General features: G+C 37.2%; 1 protein-coding gene across 1 annotated transcript in view; it reads right to left on the bottom strand.

The window, feature by feature from the left end:
- Positions 1–7,129: 7,129 nt before the first annotated feature.
- The window catches only part of HECW1 (HECT, C2 and WW domain containing E3 ubiquitin protein ligase 1), a 578,356-nt gene continuing 564,012 nt past the window's right edge, over positions 7,130–21,473 (bottom strand). Inside the window, exons 28-30 of the mRNA XM_016212519.2 lie at positions 13,880–13,994; positions 11,434–11,632; positions 7,130–7,535 (exon numbers count right to left, since the gene is read on the bottom strand). Of these exons, the coding sequence (XP_016068005.2) occupies positions 7,424–7,535; positions 11,434–11,632; positions 13,880–13,994 (426 nt within the window). The 3' untranslated portion in view covers positions 7,130–7,423. The remainder of the gene's footprint in view (positions 7,536–11,433; positions 11,633–13,879; positions 13,995–21,473) is intronic.

Genomic DNA, 21,473 nt, shown 5'->3' on the forward strand with positions numbered 1-21,473 from the left:
CCTGTCTCAGGGTAGCAGCTGGCACTGTGCAGGAATACACAACTGTCTGACAAACAGGAGGAACAGAAAGCCTATATGTTTGTTTTTATGCCACTACCATGTTGTTTTGATTACTATGATTTGATATAAGGTAGCACGATTCCTCAAACTTTGTTCTTTCTCAAGATTGCTGTTGCTATTCAGAGCCTTTTGTAGTTCCATATAAATTTTTGAAACATTTGTTCTAGTTCTGTGAAATATTCCACTGATATCTTGATAGGAATTGCATTGAATATGTAGATTGCTTTGGGTAGTAAGGGCATTTTAATGATGTTAGTTCTTCCTATCCATGAACATGGTATATGCTTCCACTTATTTTATCTTCCTCAATTTCTTTCTTCAGTGTCTTGTAATTTTCTGAGTACAGGTCTTTTACATACTTGGTTAAATTTATTCCTAGGTATTTTATTCTTTTTGAAGCAATTGAGAATGGGATTGTTTTGTTTGTTTGTTTGTTTTCCTTTTCTGATAGTTCATTATTGCTGTATAAAAATTCAACTGATTTCTGGGTATTTATTTTGAATCCTGCTACTTTACTGAATTCATTTATCAGTTCACCTTCTTACACTACTCACAAGAATAAACTCAAAATGGATTAAAGAATTAAATGTTAGACCTGAAGCTATAAAAGTCCTAGAAGAAAACAGGTAACAAAACCTCAGACATTTCTTGTAACAATATTTTTTCTGATATATTTTCTTGGGCAAGGGGAACAAAAGAAAAAATAAACAAATGGGAGAGGAAACCATCAACAAAATGAAAAGGCAACCCACTGAAAGGGAGAACATATTCACCAATGATACATCTGATAAGGGGTTAGTATCCACAATTTATAAAGAACTTATAAAACTCTGCAGCAAATAATCCAATTGAAAAATGGGTAAAAGACCTGAGTAGACACTTCTCCAAAGAGGACACACAGATGGCCAATAAGCCCATGAAAAGATGCTGAACATCACTAATCATCACAGAAATGCAAATTAAAACCACAATGAGACATCACCTCACACCTCTCAAAATGACTATCATCAATAAATCAACAAACAGTTGTTGGAGAGGATGTAGAGAAAAAAGAACTCTTCTGTACTGTTGGTGGGAATGCATACTGGTGCAGCCACTGTGGAAAGCAGTATGGAGTTACCTCAAAAAATTAAAAATGGAACTGCCTTATGATCCAGCTATTCTACTTCTGGGAATTTATCCAAAGGAATTTGAAACACTAATTCGAAAGAACATATGTATCCCTATGTTCATTGCAGTGTTATTTACAATAGTCAAGATTTGGAAGCATCCCAAGTATCCATTAGTAGATGAGTGGATAAAAAAGCTGTGGTACATTTACACAATGGAATACTACTCTGTGGTAAAAAAGGAATAAAATTTTACCCTTTGCAACAGCATGGATGGACCTGTAGAATATTATGCTAAGTGAAGTAAGCTCGTCAGAGAACATCAGGTAACATGTGATTTCACTCATATGTGGAATTTAATGAACAAACTGAACTACCAAACAAAATAGAGACAGACTCATAGATAAAGAGCAGGCAGACAGCTCTGGTGGGGAGGGAGTGTGTTGGGGGTGTGCAAGGATTGAGCAAAAAAGAAAAAAATAGAGAGAACTCATGGACATGAACAAGAGTACGGTGATTGTGTGTGAGGGAAGAGGGTGGGTGGAGGTGAAAGAGGGCATAGAGGGGATAAATGATGATGGAAAAAATAAAATAATATAAAAATTAAATTAAAAATTAAAATAAAATAAAAAATAAAGAGATCTACAAGTCAAGGAATACCAAAGATTGCCAGCAAACCAGTGTGAGGTAGTAGAGAGGAATAGAACAAATTCTCTCTCACAGCCCTTGGAAGGAACCAAGTGTACCATCACCTGGATCTTGGTCTTCTAACCTTCTTTGAGTCACCCAGTTTGTGGTCACAACAGATCCAGCAAACTCATACAGAAGGGCTATAGTAGTAAGCAGTCCACATCCTTCTTTGATTAGTACACACTGGCTGTGGATTCATGACATTTCTTGCGATATGCCAAGTCCATCTTGGCCTGCATTTCTTCTACCTTCCTGGAAAATTTCTTAATGGTTATGCCAGGTCCAGGAGCCCAGGATGCTAAAGAATATTTTGTGAGAGGGCACACCTTTGGCACCCAAAGTTAAGCTTAGAGGCTTTGAATAAATCATGTTTACTGGCCTGTGATTCCTCATATGCAAGATAAATTAGTCAGACAAATGTAAGTATCTCTAGCTATAAATGTGATGATTACTGAAGCACTGATAAAAATTAGCCTGACCTTTTATAACTCCCTTCATTTGTAACCATCTTTTGTAAACATATTTAAACCACATCTTGAATATAAGATTTATCTCTCATTTTAAAAAAATTATCTTTATTGCTGAAAGTATTGCATATGTCCTCTTTGTTTCCCATTGACCCCCTCCACCCTGCCCCCACCCCACCCCCAGGCCTTCACTACACTATGGTCTGTGTTCATGGGTTATGCATATATGCATATAAGTTATATGTTATTTTTTAACAGTATATGACTAATGAGTTGTCAGCACAGTGTATTGGAAAAGTATGGCCATGTATATCAGAAAATCTGAAATCTAATCTTGATTTCAGAATAATGCTCAAATTAAAACACAAAGTAATATCATTTATTCCTTTCTGCAAATGATGGTCTAGACTCATTTTTTCCTTATATCCCAAAAGAAGAATTCTCTTCTTTTTTTTTTCTTTTCTGTTTTTTTGTTTTTGTTTTTTGTTCTCAAGCAAGAATATGCTTTTGTTGATTTTTAGAGAGAGAGGAAGGGCGAAAGAGAGAAAGAGAAACATTGGTGTGAGAGAGAAATATCGATCAGTTGCCTCTCATATGTGACCTGACTGGGGATCAAACTCACAACCTGGGTATGTGTTCGGATCAGGAATTGAACCCACAACTTTTTGGTGTATGGGATGATGCTACAACCAGCTGAGCCATCTGGCCAGGGCAAGAAAAGAGTTATTTTCAGTTATAATGAGTCTAAAGTAAACCCAGTAGTGTATAAAAATGCATTACCAAGACTTCCCAGGCTTTTCCTTTTTTCAATCCTACCCACACATTTTTTTCTAATATTTTTTTCCCCCAAAAATAAATCAGCTTCTGACCATGGTGAGAGCCACATAGTTTGCCTTTTCAAGGCTTGGAAGGAAGTAATAACGTTGTAATACTGAAAGTTAGCATATGTGACATTGGACATAACATTTTTGCCTAGTGTTAACCCTTGTCCAAGAGTCACACAGGGTGCTAGGCTGTGGCCTGAAGCCATCTCAACAGGTATAAATTCAAAAATCCATGTATATGTGGCTCAACATAAAGGAAACTCACAAAATGAAACCTGTGTGGTTTATGTGCAGTTCTGATAGGCATACAGAAGTAATTTATTATGAAAGCTGTTCCTTTATTCAAGGATTTGTGAGCACATATTTTTTTTTTTTTGGTAATTTTTCCATTGATTGCTTATAATAGCAACTGGTAGCATTCTGTGTTGTGTTGTTTTATTGCTTATATCCAACAAGAGAATAGGCATATTACAAATTGTTATGCATTATCCGAGACTTCCATTTGCAATAAGGAGCACAGACAATGCCATACTAAAGTGAGTTTATTGACATTCCTTGAAGGTGGTATAAGGGAAGAGAAAGCTTGGCCTGAGTATCATACATTTCTCTTGTCAATGTAAGCAAAATCAGCCCAATAATGTGGACTTCTCTGGCTATTGACTAGGACAAAGACTTAACAAAATTGTAGGTATTTCCTTAGATAATTTGGAAGCTACAGGAAGTAGGCTAATGGACTGACATTTGCTCTCTATATTACCTGTTAGTATCTATATTTTTCTACTGGAACAAAGGGACTAATATGTCACTAATAGGAAAATAACACTTTCTTTTTTTATCTTATCTGGGCTGGAATATATATCCTAGATTTTTATGTTACAGAATTGAAGCCGTTTTAGTGAACACTAAAGTAAATAATAATAATAATAATAATGATAATAATAATAAAACAATAACAATAATAAAGCACCACATTTGTTATGTGAAAGTCTGACTAGTTTCATTTGAAAGTATTTAATTTTGACTTGAGAAACATTTGTGGCAATTTAGAAATTTTCTGAACCCAAAATTTGGACACATGGTTAGACACATGTACTGACAATGTCATAAATGTAACATTTAACTGTCTTGGAAAGCCCAGTTCATTGACTTGCACAAAAATACACTTATTTTTAAAGGACATATAGTTATATATTAAAAGAGAAAACCTTTAGATATTTTTCATATTTAAAGCCTGCCAAAAATATATATTTTTCTTAATTTTTCATTGCCATCCAAGAAATTGTGCTACAATAGTGACAGTTAAATTTTTTTTGTCAACTTATATATACAGGAAGTTACAAAGAACTCAGTTATTTAGAACACTCTTTCTGATCCTACAGAGCCAATTTTTATTTTTAGGATTATTATCTTAATATGACAGAATAAAATGTGATATCCACAAAATTATTAATACTTTATAGCATTTCAAAAGCATTTTTCCAATTCTAACATGTTTTCTCACTTATTGTTCTTGTTTATCCTTCAGTTAAGGATAATACACTCTTACTAAAACTAGCTCTAAAAGATCTTGTTTTACAGAAATTGTTGCTTATAAGGGATTAATTTTATAATATGTCATGGAGAAAACCCGTACTTTAAATTAAAAACACACACAAGTGGTAACAGATCTGCATTGCCCATTGAATTATATAATTTGGATGGTTTACATCTCTACCTGGTAAAATTAATAGCATAATTTAGTCTTATAGCTGTTTTATTGTATATAATGATGAATTATATATAATTTAAAAGTCAGCTTCATATACAAGGGAATATTAACTAAGGAAATATCTTTCGGAACATAAAAAAATGAAAAGGATCTTTTTGTAACAACTGTCTATATTCCTTTGCTCTTTGCTTTCCTTCCTTAAGGAGTCTATCAAAGGCTTTAATGGAATCTGGGACGCTATTAAGCAGCTATACATTCTTTCAGCTTACTTTTACACCAGAGTTTCTTTTTGAAACTTTATACTTTCATGAAACACTGTTCCTAAAATGTTTTGTGGTATACGCCTAGAGTCATCCCATCAGGGGCAGAGGTAGGTAAGAAAAATTAGTTGAAAAATCATTTATGACCAAATTATCTATCTATATATAATTTCTAGAATATCTTGTTCCTTCTGCATATGGGTAAAATAGATATTAATTAATCTAGTTGATAGATTAATTATATATTTGCATAAATTACAAAGCAGTTTCCTTTTTTTAACAGCTTTCTTCCTTGTCAATGCCTAGCAAATAATATAAGTACTAAAAAAGAATCAATTGCTTGAATTAATGAGTATTTACATATATGTAACACCAAGTTCTAAAAATAATAGATGCCTCCTATACTAGAAGGTCCAGCTCATTGGTTTGCACAAAAATAATTAACTGTTAAAGGACATATGGTTATGTATTAAAAGAAAATTGCAGCAGTAATTTTATACTGTCACGTATTAAAGAGTTAGAATTGTGAAATGATCTATATAATCTTTATGTTCTGATTTTATCAATAAGTAATAATAGCTTAATCTGAATACACAATTTTTTCAGATATTGAAATGTATGCTGAATTTTACAGGTCCCCAAATTCCATATTATGTAACTTACACATTCAATTATATCTTGGTAAATATTCTTTTTAGATGACAACTGAAAGCTAAATTTCTATAACATATATATTCCCCGATTGACAAAATGTGCACTGCAGCAAGGAGTGCTGAGCATTGCAAATAATTCCTACTAAAAGAATGTTTCATATTGAAGTACAAGAAACACAATGCACTGTCCAGACACAGACTTCATATGAAATTAACTTTGTCTTATGTTTCTCACCATTTCTTCTTTGTTTACTATATTAAAAACAAAAATGTGACATTTCAATATTGGGGCCCTTTTATTTCTTCTTTTTTCAGTGAAGAAAAACACTTTTATTTATGACATATTTCAGACAACATGGATAACATTAGAAAAATAGCAAAGGACCAAAACTTGGGTTTATTCCAAATGTATTTGAGACACTAGAATGTATTTGGAGCTTACAATTGTTTTTCTGAAAACACTAAGTTTTCTGGGAAAGCTCTTTACTGAATGCTAACAAAAGCTAGATTTCTATTTTGACACAAATCAATGTACATTGGAGGTGTTAGGGCTCTGCTCTTGGAGGATTGCTATGAATGAAAAAGTACTATACTGCCCTTGATCCCTAACAAGCACCATCCCTATCTGCAGCTTCTTATTTAGTGTGGTCCCTTTGGACCATCAGATATGAAGGGATTTGAACACCATAATGAAGAAAACAGCATGAAAAATAAATATTCAAGTTAAAATAAAAATTTGTTTGCCATGCAAGTAATTACCTAGCTTTAACAGAAGTCATGAGATTAAACACAATGGGGACAGAAGCCTTGTCATTTATATAAACTACATAACGAGATGTTCTTCTTGGACATGTGCACGAGTTTGTGCTTCTTTTGTGGTGAATGTTCATGAAGGGTGCGTCCCTCTTAGATTTTTCTAAGCTGAAGTTGAGCCACAATCCCCATAACCATTAGGATGTACAACATTGCATCAGCAGAAGGTGTTCATCTTGCTGTTATTATTTGTTGGAAAGTGTAATATTTGCACCATATATTTGGCCTAGTTCCAGCTGATGGGACTGTTGCCCATATAAATTATGAGTTGAATGTATAAAAATTTTGGGTTTTCTACTGCTGTTTTTGTATGGATAATATGCACAGGGAAAAGTAGAGTGGGAGGGAAAGAGGTGGTCATCTAGTTCTAGAGTTGGTTGTTAGAAATTATAAAAAAATGGTGGCTCTGCTCAGAAAACATAGGCATATAAAAGCTTGGAATGATTAATACTTATAACTTTTCCTTAAATTATATAAATGGAAGTAAACATTTATTACTTTTTGGTCAAGTGTAGCATAACTAGCATTCATATTTCACTGTTAGTAATGGAGGTATGTGGAGATATAAACAGATCTTGAGACAGCTCTTTTGTTTTGTTTTTTTAATATTGCATACAGGCTAGCAGTTAGTTGAAATAGAGGAGATAGGCCTGAAGGTTATATCTTAGTAGAAGGTGGTTCTTCATGCACAGTTTTTATCAATTCTGATTTGGTTTGAAAATAAAAATAATGAAATAACGAAATGAAAGGAGAGCTGATTCAGGGAAAGAGAAAGGGGGATTTTTTCCAGAAAGGGTGGTATCACTGTCCAGGAAAATGTAAGACGAGTTTCCATTTCTTTATTCAAGTCCAAAGGTGCTAGTTTCTTCTACTGCTGTTAACAGCTTTTCATACAACATGGAGTACGAGGGATAAGGTGGAAGATCCAATCGATTGAAGCACGTGTGCGCCCTGAATGGGGGAGAAAATATCAGTGACGGTGTTTGCTTCAATGATACAACTGGTTTGGATATATCTATGGTTAGTCTGAAGCTGTGAAAAGTGAATTAAAAGTTAGCAGAATGACGATTTAAGACCACCATAAAACACTGCAAACTAAGAACCATAGCCTTCTAGACTTGAATAGACCAGTTGAAGTAGTGGAATAGCTAGAAATGGGTGGTTTGCATTTGTAAGCAAATCACATCGAACTAGAACTACACGAGCAAACCAATGATAAACTCTACGGCATCAGCTTTATTTTGCAATTAAGGTGTGAAAATGGAAGTGGTTAGTGAAGGAAGCAGAAATATAATTAGTATTAGAGGGTCATATTCCCAAGCCTCCTTGCCCAGCTCTGACTTCTGAGTCTTAGTAAACCATGTACATAGACTTAGAGATGCCAACAGATGCCTTGAAATTCTGAGATACAATGCTCTGTCAGGGCAGGTGTGCCCTGGAGACAGTCTGGCTCCTCTACAGTTCCCAGTGGTACAGGTTTAACCTGAAGCAGATATTCTGCATTTCTAAGAACAGCTGAGCTTGTGATATAGTCCTCCCTGGTTGCCTAGAGCATCCCTGTGCCACCTTTCCTGGTTTCTGCTTTTCTTGTCATGTGCTTTATCTTGCAGCACATGCGGGTCTAGGCAAGAAATGGTTTCCTATGCTATGTGCTGACCCATGAACCAGGACCAGACCCCATGTCACCTGTGCAGGGCTTAGAAGCCCTGAATCCTCCTATGGAACTTCAAATGGGCCTGACTAGCTGTGCCCTGTTAGAGGTTCTTTGTTGATGCCACATCCTGTGCCAAAGTAGAGAGAAAGGTAGATGGGTGGAGCTGAAGGTTAATTTAATGTCTTTTCCTCCCTAGAAGGAGTGGTGGTTTGAAATGGTGTTTTGAGAAGCCAACCAGCACAGAAAAGGACACTATAAAATAAAATAATAACATAAAATAACAATAAAATAAAATAATTTTAAATAATACAAAACAAACATACATATAAATAAAACTAAACAAAATCCTAACTAAAAAATAACATTTTTTTCTTCATTAGAATTTTATTTGGTATATTAAACTCTTCTTTTAAATGACAAACTCCCCAGGGAAGTTGTGTATTATTTATAAGTTTGTTTTCAGAGTCCCAGAGATCAGGTTGATGCAGTGCTCAGGGAATGGGGAAGATTGTTTGGAGGATAGGGAAAATGGGAAGAGGGGAGAGGGAAGGTGGTTTTCCTGAACAAGGAGAATTCAGGGAGAATGCTGTTGTTTTTGCCTCCCAGCATTCATTTTTTCTTTTCTTGATAACAGCTCCTTCATTGTCCTTGAGAAACTCCCCCACCAAGGGTGGGCACCGGATAATAGAGTATATGACCTTAGGACTTAAGGATTTAACTGGGAAGAAACATAAAAATAAGCCAAGATTAGCAGAAGTCTCATATTATTAACTAAGATTCAAATAGGCTTAAATTGACTTCAAAAGAAAATAAAATAATTGAAATATTTTACCTAAGCTTATGTGTCTGAGTAGAAGTGGAAGAGTACTCAGTAAATTGAGTAGGATGACACTTACAGTGGTTCTTCTCTATGTTTACAAAGATTGAAACTAAGACATACTCTGGGCTATGGCTAACTAAATTAAGTGGGGCAGAAACATCCCAAGTGTGCCTTTGGAACTGGCTGAATTAGCCAGGAGCAAGATATGAGCAGACATTATCTTCTTGATTTTCTTTCTCTGATTATTTTAGCTATCACTCATGAGTGAAAATATTACAGACAAAATAAAAAATCTCATATTTACAAAATACATTAATTCTGAAAAACATAATTTCTGGGAGTAAACTGAAAGTAGTAGCCAATGGCATCTCTTCAAGACCTGGTCCGAACACCCAGAATTTCTTCAAGAGTTACTTTTATTGCATTTATCTACAGTCTTGGTTAATTCTCTTAAATAAATTTCAGTTTGTAACCTAAATACCTATGAACAAAATCTGGCCATTTCCTACCTTCAGGTGTTGCTCATGCTGCTGTTTCAGCCTGGAATCCCCTCCACCCATTCATTGCCCCTCAATGCTCACCTAAATGCCAGATTTTTGTGTAGCATTTTCTCCTGTAGACTCAATCAGGGTTAGGTCTTTGTTTTACTTGCTTTTACTTTTCTTTCTTAGTGTTCCTCTAATTCTACCTTGTGTTATAATGTATTACTCTCAGGCTGTTTTCCTCCTTAGACTGTAAGCCCCTCTGGGCAGGTACCTTGTTGTATCTCAGCCCTCCTAAAGGTGCATTATGGGGGTAAGCTATCTACAAATGGTGACTCAATCTCATTTCTCTAAAATCATAGCAGAATGTTTCCAAATTAGTGGATCCTCCAAATCTAATTCTAAAATAGACAAATGAAAATCTTGCCTTTTTAAGCTTATTTTCTTGCCAGACTTAGTTCAGTAGGTTCCGCTGTCAGCAGAATCACACAAATGAACAGTGAAGGTCTGCTGAACTATGTGGGTAAAGCCAGGGCTGGAAACTGCATCAAAGCTTTAAGCTGTTATTAATCAGCTAAGCAAAAACTCTGTTTCCTGTACCTCCTAATACCACAGACATCGTGGAACTGTCTTCAGGACATTCTGGGAATGTCAAGTCTAAGAAAGCTATGAAAATTATAGTTTAGTAAATCCTTCCATAAAAGAAACTCAGCAAAGGTACCTGAGAGGCCATGTAGAAATAAAGCTGAATTTAATGTGAATCTTCTTTTATGATTAGAAAATATCAAAGTACAAGAAAATAATATGAATCAATCCTCTCTTCTGTTTGTTTAGCAGTATTTATTACAATGGTACCTATGCAGAAGTATCTTCTGCTTCTTATTTCACTGATCAGGAATATGCTACCTAATGTGGCATAGAAAGGACCCAGGAAGTGTTGGGATTAAAGCTCATGTTAAAATAAATTTGTTCTGTTAAATTACCTGGATCCCTAGAGCTTCCGTTTTTGCATTTATCTCACAATAAGTTCCTTAATATCTTTTTAAAATTCTCACCTGAAGATATGTTTTTATTTATTTTAGAGAGAAAGGGAGAGAGAGAAAGAGTTGCCTCCCATAAAAGCCCCTCCTAGGGGTCAAACTTGCAACTTAGGTATATGCCCTGACTGAGAATCAAACCGGCAACCTTTTGGTATACAGTAAAGTGCTCCAATCATCTTTGAGCTACCTGGCCAGGGCCCTCAATATCTTACTATATAGAAGTCACTGTAGAGACCTGAGACATATGTGGTCTTATCCTCACATGTTTTAAAGCATAATAAAAAAATGCAGCATGTACACATGAATAACTGTCTTACAGAGTATCAAGTAATATGTTGTAGAAGTACAGATACAGAAGTGGGAAGAGTTATTTTGGGCTTCCAACCTCTTCTTCCCTACCCCCCTTGCCAACCAGGTGAAACATTCCTCTCTCTCTCTTTTTTTTTTTAAAAATGTTTTTATTGATTTTAGAGAGGAAGGGAGAGGGTGAGAGACAGAAACATCAATGGATTGCCTTCTGCACACCTCCTACTGGGGATCTAGCCTGCCAGGGTGAGACATTCCTCTTTAGATTAGATTGGGCTACACACAGATTGAAAAGCTTCCCATGACTGACACATGGACCATCATACTATATAGCCCAAATACCATCAATCATAAAAAAATCACTAAAAATATGGTCTAAATTCACCTTCCAGAGACTTCTTTCCTGCACCTTTCACTAATAATTCATATAACAATACTTAAGTACCAGAAAAAAATTCTATGTCAAAGGATGGTCACCCAAGCTCAAGTAACAAAGTATACTTTGCTCTCTTCAGGGGGTTTCCTGAGGTTGGCAAAAGCTTCATACCTGGGTAGAGACGTAATTTTCCCCCATTTCTCTATGCAGAAACGCCTAAGCCCGTTGCTTCCTCGAAGGGCAGCAAAGCCTTCATAGGGCACACTTGATGTTCCTGTGACAAACTGAAGCAATCTTAATCTCTGCTCATTGTTGAAATGCTCCACTGCAGCCCAGAACCAACGGATCACAAGATGCCCATCATGGTAACCTGAATGGAGCAAGAAGAGAATGAAAGGAAGTAGATAAAAGAGGAAGGAAGGGAGGAAATAGAGAGATGAAATACACATCAGGTGTGATAGGAACTGAACAGCTGCTTTTGATCTGCTAATTTCTCTAATGATGGCCTATAGGTAAGTCTAAACCAATTTGTGTAACTAGGTCAATTTTAAAAACAAAAGCAGATTTAGAAACTACCTATTTTATAAAAAAGGTGATATGTTCTGAGGGATGTTATTAGAGATGTTTGCTCTCTATTTAAATAATTGGGACTCCAGTAGTCATTTCCTGGCTCATATAAATGTAGACAAGGGATGACTAGGTTTAGTAGAGATCATTTGGATCCTTAAGAGACAAAACCTTCTATGAATACAATATTTTATTTTACTCCCTTTTTTCCTGATGTCATATCTTGGTAACTACATACTGTGGAAGAGTATAGGACTTAAGAAAGGCTGGAGATAAAGGGTGAGCTTGGTGAATGGGAGATGCTGGGCTCTCCAGCAGCCATTGATAGCCCTGGAGTAGCTGTGCTCATGTTAACCTTTGCCTGAGATAAATTGGGCACATGGAAGAAGTATTGGACCCCTCTCACAGTACAGTTGAGAGACCAAGCTTGAATCAGTTACTTAATGTAAATAATTTGCTTCTGACTTCAAATGCGAGAGACATTCAAAGATGGGAGAAATCAATGTGGGATGGGGTAGAAGCAGAAAAAGCTTCATTAAAAAAGTAAGGTGTGAGTTAAACTTAGGAACAGTTTGTATGAATGGAAGGAAAGAAGAGGACATTTCTGTCAGGGGAAATAAAGAAAAAAACAAGAATGAGGAAGAAATACAGAGGAAATAGCAAGCTGGTTAGCATATAGAGGAATCTGATGAGGACCCAAAGGAAACTAGCTGGGGTCCTTAGAGGCCTTTAACAGCCAGACAGAGACATTTTGACTTTATACCTTCGGTCAGTGGTTTCCCTACCAGACTAAGAAGGGCCTAGAGGCCCCACAAAGGCTTCTCATGGCTGAGCGTATTGGGGAGATGAGGTAGCCTGGGATAGCAGTCCCCTTGCTCTCTCTCTCTCTATTGTATTGATTGGGGTTTCTCTGTAATATGTTACATGAAGAAAGGGTTTTCAGAGTAAAGCTGTCAAAAACCTCTTCTATAAATAATAAGGAGCTTGTTTTGTGGGTAGGGAAGTGGCAGGATGAAAATAATGTTTCAGGAAGACTAGTTTGGCAGTGTGAAAATGAATAGGAGGGATTAGAAATTGTTTTTGGAGAGATGACAGAACTGTGTTGCAGTAAACAAAGACTGAGGTGAAGAGGGTGCCAATTCTTTTTATTTTTAAATACATCTTTATTGATTTCAGAGAGAGGAAAGGAGAGGGAGAGAGAGATAGAAACATCAATGATGAGAGAGTAATTGATTGAGCCCGCAACCCGGGCGTGTGCCCTGACCGGGAATTGAACCCTGATCGCCTGGATCCCAGGTCCACCCTCAACCGCTGAGCCACGCCCGGCTGGGCGAGGGTGCCAATTCTATAGGAAGTAGGACACATTCCCTGCAAGCAAGAAACCCAGCTCAGGAGCTGGCTCATGGATGATGGTGTTCTCTGATGAATCTGCATTTTTAGGCCAGAGACTACCACCAGGAATTACTATCTGCTGAAGCAAAGTTCAGGGTGGAAGTTGGAGGAAGGCATATAGAAGAACTTACTTTACACATGTATTAAAGTAAGAGAAAGTTTTTGTAGTCATCAAAAAGTGATTATATATATATTACTTTTATTTATATTATAAATATATATGGGATATATATAAATGGATTATTATTCAACCATAAAAAGAAATGAGGTACTGAAATGTATTACAACATGGAAAAACCTTGAAACAGTATGCTAAGTGAAGGGAGCCAGAAAAAAAGACCTATTTACCAAAATGACTATTTATGTGAAATATTCAGAATAGGTAAATCCATAGATATAGACTGCATATTGATGGTCACCAGGGTCAGTGAAGAATGAGGAACAACTGCTTAATGACTAAAGTTTTCTTTTTGGGATAGTGAAAATGTTTTGGAACTAGCTAAAGGTGATGGTTGCACAACATTGTGAACATACAAAATGACATTGCATTGCTTACTTTAAAATGGTGAATTTATCATGTCATTTTCACCTCAAAAATTTTTTAAAGCGATGACTTGTGTCTGTGATAGCTATATTATCACAGGCCCTGCCAGCTCACCTCCCCGGTACTCAGTGTTATTCCGCCAGTCGTTGAGGTCAATTTCTGCTGTTCCAGCTATCACCAGCTCCAGTTCTCTGGCATCGAACACAGAGACAAACCTAGAGTCTATGACCTGAAATACAGATTAGTCTTCATCATACAGATCCATCCACACTGAAAGTTCTATTCATTATTATTATTTCTGTGGCTTAAGCTGGGAAACTGACCATCATTTATAACTTTTTTTTTCTTCAATGTGGTATTATTGTGACTTAAACATTTGGAAACACAAAACATTCATGAGTTGGGAATCAAAAATGGTCCCATGCTTTTCACTACCTCTGATAATGCCCCATCCCAATGATGTTATGAATAAACCTGATTTGACTTTCCTAGTCACATTTAAATTTTTTTATTACTATTTTTGTTTGTTTGTTTAAAATATTACAGATGTCCCTTTTTCTCTCCAATGACCCATTCTACCGCATCATACCCCCCTCCCCAGTCCCTCTCCACACCATTGTTCCTGTCCTTGGGTTGTGCATATGCATATAAATTCTTTGGTTAATCTCTCCCCCTCCACCCATTCACCCTCCTCTGACCTTCTGAGATTCTGCAGTCTGATCCATGCTTCCATGTCATCGAATCTATTCTGTTCATCATTTTATTAAGTTCTTTAGATTCTATGTATAAGTGAGATGATGTGATGTTTGTCTTTCTCTGCCTGGTTTATTCTGCTTAGCATAATATTCTGTAGGTCCTTCCATGCTGTCCCAAATGGTAAGATATCCTTCTTCTTTACAGCTGTGTAGTATTCCATGGTGTATATGTCCCACAGCTTTTTTATCCACTCATCTACTGATGGACACTTGGGCTGTTTCCAGATCTTAACTATTGTAAAATGTGCTGCTATGAACATAGGGGTGCATATATTCCTTCGGATTAATGTTTCAGGATTTTTAGGATATATTCCTAGAAGTGGGATCACTGAGTCAAAAGGCAGCTCCATTTCTAATTTTTTGAGGAACCTCCATACTGTTTTCCATAGCGGTTGCACCAGTCTGCATTCCCACCAGCAGTGTACTAGGGTGCCCCTTTCTCCACATCCTCACCAGCACATGTCCTTTGTTGATGGTAGCCATTCTGACAGGTGTGAAGTGATACCTCATTGTGGTTTTAATTTGCATCTCTCTGATGATTATCTACTTTGAGCATTTTCTCATGTGTCTCTTGGCCATGTGTATGCTCTCTTTGGAGAAGTGTCTATTCAGGTCCTTTGCCCATTTTTTAATTGAGTAGTTTGTCTTCCTCTTGCTGAGTAGTAAGAGTTCTTTGTACACTTTGGAAATTAACCCCTTATCAGATACATCCTTGGCAAATATGTTTTCCCAGACTGTGGGGTTCCTTTGTATTTTGAGGCTGTTTTCTTTTGCTGTGCAGAAGCTTTTTAGTTTGATGTAGTCCCATACGTTTATTTTTTCTTTTGTTTCTCTTGCCCTAGGAGATGTATCAGTGAAAATTCCACTACACGAGATGTCTGTGATTTACTGCCTATGCTTTCTTCAAGGATTTTTATGGTTTCGCAACTTACATTAAAGTCTTTCATCCATTTTGAGTTTATTTTTGTGTATGGTGAAAGTTGGTGGTCTAGTTTCATTTTTTTGAATGTACCTATCCAATTTTCCCAGCACCACTTATTGAAGAGACTGTCTTTACTCCATTGTATGCTCTTGTCTTCTTTGTCAAATATTAATTGACCATAATGGCATGGGACTATTTCTGTGATCTTGGTTCAGTTCCATTGATGGATATGTCTATTGTACCAATACCAAGCCATTTTGATTACAATAACCTTGTAGTACAGTTTGATGTCAGGTAAAGTGATCGCTCCCACTCTGTTCCTTTTTCTCAAGATGACTGGAGCTATTTAGGGGTTTTTTTTGGTTCCATATAAATTTTTGAAATGTTTGTTCTAGATTTGTGAAATATGCTGTTGGTATTTTAATAGGAATTGCATTGAATTTATAAATTGCTTTGTGTAGTATGAGCATTTTAATGATATTAATTTTTCCATTCCATGAGCATGGTATATTCTTCCACTTGTTTATATCTTCCTCTATTCCTTCTTTCAGTATCCTGTAGTTTTCTGAGTAAAGGTCTTTTACATCCTTGGTTAAGTTTATTCTTAGGTACCTTATTTTTTTAGTTGCAATGGTAAATGGTATTGTTTTTTAGTTTCTCTCTCTGAAAGTTCATTGTTGGTGTATAGGAATGGCACTGATTTCTGGATGTTGCTTTTGTATTCAGCTATCTTGCCAAATTCATTTATCAAATCTAGCAGTACTTTGATGGAGTCTTTAGGGTTTTCTGTGTAGAATATCATGTAAATAATGACAGTTTTACTTCCTCCTTTCCAATTTGGATACCTTTTATGTTTTCTTCCTGTCTGATGGCTGTGGCAAGGGCTTCCAGAACTATGTTGAATAAGAGTGGCGAAAGTAGACATCCCTGTCTGGTTTCTGTTTTTAAGGGAAATAGTTTTAGTTTTTGCCCATTGAGTATGATGTTGGCTGTATGTTTGTCATATATGGCCTTTATTATGTTGAGGTATGATCCCTCTATTCCCACTTTGCTGAGAGTTTTTATCAGAAATGGGTGCTGGATTTTGTCAAATGCTTTTGATATTTCAATATATGATCATATGATTTTTGTCCTTCATTTTGTTTATGTGATATATCACATTTATTGATTTGGGTATGTTATACCAGCCTTGCATCCCTGGAATAAATCCCACTTGGTCATGGTGTATGATCTTTTTAATATATTGTTGGATCCAGTTTGCTAGTATTTTAGTGAAGATTTTAGCATCTATGTTCATCAGGGATATTGGCCTGTAATTTTCTTTCTTTGTAGTGTCTTTATCTGTTTTGGGGATTAGGATGATGCTGGCCTCACAAAAAGAGTTTGAGAATTTTCCATCCTCTTGAATTTTCTGGAATAGTTTGGATAGAATAGGTGTTAATTTTTCTTTGAATGTTTGGTTAAACTGACCTGTAAATCCATCAGGTCCAGGACTTTTGTTTGCTGGGAATTTTTTGATTACTGCTTCAATTTCATTAGTTGTTATCAGCCTATTCAAATTTTCTGCCTCTTCTTAATTCAGCTTTGGAAAATTGTTTCTTTCTAGGAATTTGTCCATTTCCCCTATGTTGTCCAATTTGTTGGCATACAGTTGCTCATAATATTTTCTTGCAATGCTTTGTATTTCTGTTGGGTCAGTTGTTATATCGCCTCTTTCATTTCTGATTTTATTTATTTGGGTCCTCTCTCTTTGTTTCTTAGTGAGTCTGGCTAAAGGTGCATCAATCTTATGTATCTTTTAAAAGAACCACCTCTTGGTTTCATTGATTTTTTTGAATTATTTTTTTAGTCTCTATGTCACTAATTTCTGCTCTGATCTTTATTATTTCCTTCCTTCTACTTTCTGGGGGCTTCTCTTGCTGTTCTCGTTCTAGTTCTTTTAGTTGTTATGTTAGATGGTTCATTAGATCTTTTTCTTGTTTCTTGAGATAGGCCTGTAATGCTGTGAATTTTCCTCTCCGGACTGCTTTTGCTGTGTCCCATGGATTCTGGGTTGTTGTCTGTTCATTTTTGTTTTTTCCACAAAGTGTTTGATTTCTTCCTTGATCACATTGGTAACCCATTCATTGTTTAATAACATGCTCTTTAGCTTCCATGTGTTTGAATATTTTTGAGTTTTTTTATAGTGGTTGATTTCTCGTTTCATGGCATTATGATCTAAGAAAATGCTTGATATGATTTCCATCTTCTTGAATTTGTAGAGGCTTGCCCTGTGCCCTAACATGTGATCTATTTTTGGGAATGTTCCATGTGCACTTGAGAAGAATGTGTATTCTGCTGCTTTGGAATGAAATGTTCTATAAATGTCAATTAAATCCATTAGGCCTAGTGAGTCATTTAAGGTCTGTGTTTCCCTGTTGATTTTTTGTCTTGAAGATCTATCCAGTGCTGACAGTGGAATAATTATTTGTTTAAAACTAAACAAAGCAAATAAACAAAACAAACTAAGCAAAACAAAATTCTTTAAAATAAAAATTAATTAAAAATTTTAAAAAATTATAAAATTTTAAAAGAAGAAAAAAAATTTTCCTCCTCTTTCTCTTCTTTCCAAGGGTAAAAGAGGGAAAACAACAACAACAACTGCAACAAAACAAAACAAAAGAAAAACAGGAGAAAAAAAAAGTCAATCAGCTAAATTTCTTCTGGGCAGCTTATGTGGCTCTCTGTTTTGTATGCTGTTTTCCGTTCTCCTTGCAGGTACTTGTGTATCAGCCAATGTGAGTTGCTGTCTAGATTTGGCTCTGGTGTCCTTAAGTAGTTGGTTATCTGAGGTTCTCTGTGGACCACCTCCTCTTGTCAGCTTGCAACCTTGCAACCTTGTAGTTGCCTGGTCTTACTCCAGAGTCTTCTGTAGAGTCTTTAGTGTGCAAGGTGGCTAGTGTAGCCCAGGGTATCACTCCTTTTACTTAAAAATTTTGCTCTCAGGCACTCACTGGGGGGAAGTTGGTCTTTGCTTCTCAACCAGTTTCTCTGTCTCTACCCTGTCCTCTGATTCTAGTTCCCCATGCACTGACCTGCTGCAGTTTCAGATTGATTTCAATCTGTTGCCTTTTCTTTATGGGCTGTTTCAGCAGCCTGTGCTCAGTGGGTTTGATTAAAAATCCTTCCAGTGAGCCCTTTGACCACCTAGCCCCAGCAGGGCTTTTTAGCTTTTCCTCTTGTTCCCATACAACAGTCCCTTAGTGTCTTATTCTTGTAATGTCCTCCTGTGAGCTTTTCTCCATTCCCCCTGAGGATTGTGCCCTGTAGGGGTTATCCTGGGTCTCAGTGAGCAGAACCGGTCCCTTTCCTGTTGGAGGTGGTGCTCATTGGCTGCAGGAAAGACAAGCATGCTCTGCCTTTCCCTTCCCAGATCTGGTTGGCTGGTAGCATCAGACGTGCCCTTCAAACAGTCTACTATGCAGACACCAACCCTAGCGTCTGCTGATCTGTCAGCCCAATGCAAGCCAGGAAGGTGGGAGCCAGTTCAGTGATTGAAAACTCAAAAATACAAAAGCAATACACAAGCACAGAGTCTGCCCTGCAAAGTCTGGCCACCCACCCACCAAGGCACTTGCAGGAGGGAACCCAAGGTCAGCTCCATGCAACTCCCTACACCGCTGATCTCGGTAAAGCTGGGAAGGCTCCATGCTCACCACCATGGCTTCCCTCAGGGCAAATCAAAAATCCCAGAGCCTCCCCACTGGGAGCTCAGGGCCAGAGGGCTTTCTTCCCTTTCCCCCACCACACAGATTAAATGCTTTCTCAGGCTCAATACAATGCTTTACAGGAAGGCAGAGGGTCCCTGTGTGTGGCTGCTCAGTGCAGACCTCTGGTCTCTTAGTTTTCAGGTGCCACACACTTTGGGACAGCCTTTCCTATGGTCAGCATCCTGAGTATTAGATGCAGGTTGAGGCTGCCATTAAAAGCTTTGTTTTGCTAGGAAGGTGCAGTCCCTTTCTGGTGGGCACACCACTCCCTTGAGTCCCTCTGCCCTCTGCACAGGGCAATCCTTCTCTTTTCCTCCACTCAGGGTTTGAGATCCCCGCTTTTGGATACCAGTCTGCACTCCTGAGGGGATTTAACTTTGCAGCCTCAGAGCCTTGGGCCTTGGAGCCCAGCACAAGGGCTTCCGTTTTAATTCCTCCCCCTCACCAGACTCTATGCTGTTTCTTCAGTGTTCCCTACTTGCAATATGTACACTCAGGTATGTTTCTCTGTTTTTTCGAAGCTGGTTACATAGTATTTTAGGAGTAAATTGAGTCCATGGCTGGGAGCAGGGGCTCTCTGCTTCTTCTCACAGTGCCGCCATCTTCCCTCCACCACTTAAATTTTTAAGTAAATTTGCATTTTAAAGACAAAAATGCCTAAATCACTTTGAAATGACTCAATAGTTATTAGTATTACCTTTTCACTTAAAAAGTAACCTCTCCTCCAAATCAAACTATGACTTATTTCCTAGGAATGAGCATTAAAAGCATTGTAGTTTTCTACCCTTTCCCCATCACTTCCTTTCTCCCTTATTTAAAAACCTGGGAGAAACCTGCTTTGTTAGGGTTCTGAGCTCTGGTATTCCATCTCCTTGTTAAATATATCAGGCACAATTGAACACCTGTAGTGGATACCCTTTTTATTTTTTATTTTTTGCTATGAGAAGGCTTTTTTTTTTTTTAATTTTATTATTTAAAATATTACAGATGTCCCTTTTTCTCCCCAATGACCCGTTCCACCCTGTTCCTTCCCCCTCCCCAGTCCCTCTCCCCACCATTGTCCACGTCCTTGGGTTGTGTATATATGCACATAAATTCTTTGGTTACTCTCTCACCCTCCACCCACACGCCCTCCTCCATCCTTCTGACATTCATCAGTCTCATCTATGCTTCCATGTCATTGAATCTATTCTGTTCATCAGTTTATTAAGTTCTTTAGATTCCACCTATAAGTGAGATCATGTGATATTTGTCTTTCCCTGCCTGGCTTATTTCACTTAGCATAATATTCTCCAGGACCATCCATACTGTCCCAAAGGGCATGAGATTCTTCTTCTTTACAGGTGCGTAGTATTCCATGGTGTAAATGTCCCACAGCTTTTTTATCCACTCATCTACTGATGGACACTTGGGCTGTTTCCAGATCTTAACTATTGTAAAATGTGCTGCTATGAACATAGGGGTGCATATATTCCTTCGGATTAATGTTTCAGGATTTTTAGGATACATTCCTAGGAGTGGAATCACTGGGTCAAACAGCAGCTCCATTTTTAATTTTTTGAGGAACCTCCATACCGTTTTCCGTAGTGGTTGCACCAGTCTGCATTCCCACCAGCAGTGTACTAGGGTGCCCCTTTCTCCACACCCTGGCCAGCACATGTTGTTTGTTGGTTTGTTGGTGGCAGCCATTCTGGCAGGTGTGAAGTGATACTTCATTGTAGTTTTAATTTGCATCTCTCTGATGATTAGCGACGTCTAACATTTTCTCATGTGTCCCTTGGCCATCCCTATGTCTTCTTTGGAGAAGTGTCTATTTAAGTCCTTTGCCCACTTCTTAATTGGGTTGTTTGTATTCCTCTTGCTGAGTGCTATGAGTTCTTTGTACACTTTGGAAATTAGCCCCTTATCAGATTCATCCCTGGCAAATATGTTTTCCCAGACCGTGGGGTTCTTTTGTATTTTGAGGCTGTTTTCTTTGCTGTGCAGAAGCTTTTTAGTTTGATGTAGTCCCACATGTTTATTTTTTCCTTTGTTTCTCTTGCCCTAGGAGGTGTATCAGTGAAAAGTCCACTACATGGGATGTCTGTGACTTTACTGCCTATGTTTTCTTCCAGGATTTTTATGGTTTTGTGACTTACATTTAAGTCTTTTATCCATTTTGAGTTTATTTTTTGTGTATGGTGAAAGTTGGTGGTCTAGTTTCATTCTTTTGCATGTATCTGTCCAATTTTCCCAGCACCACTTATTGAAGAGATTGTCCTTACTCCATTGGATACTCTTGC

The sequence above is a fragment of the Miniopterus natalensis genome, chromosome 10 (assembly GCF_054644295.1).
Source record: "Miniopterus natalensis isolate mMinNat1 chromosome 10, mMinNat1.hap1, whole genome shotgun sequence".
Lineage (NCBI taxonomy): Eukaryota > Metazoa > Chordata > Mammalia > Chiroptera > Miniopteridae > Miniopterus > Miniopterus natalensis.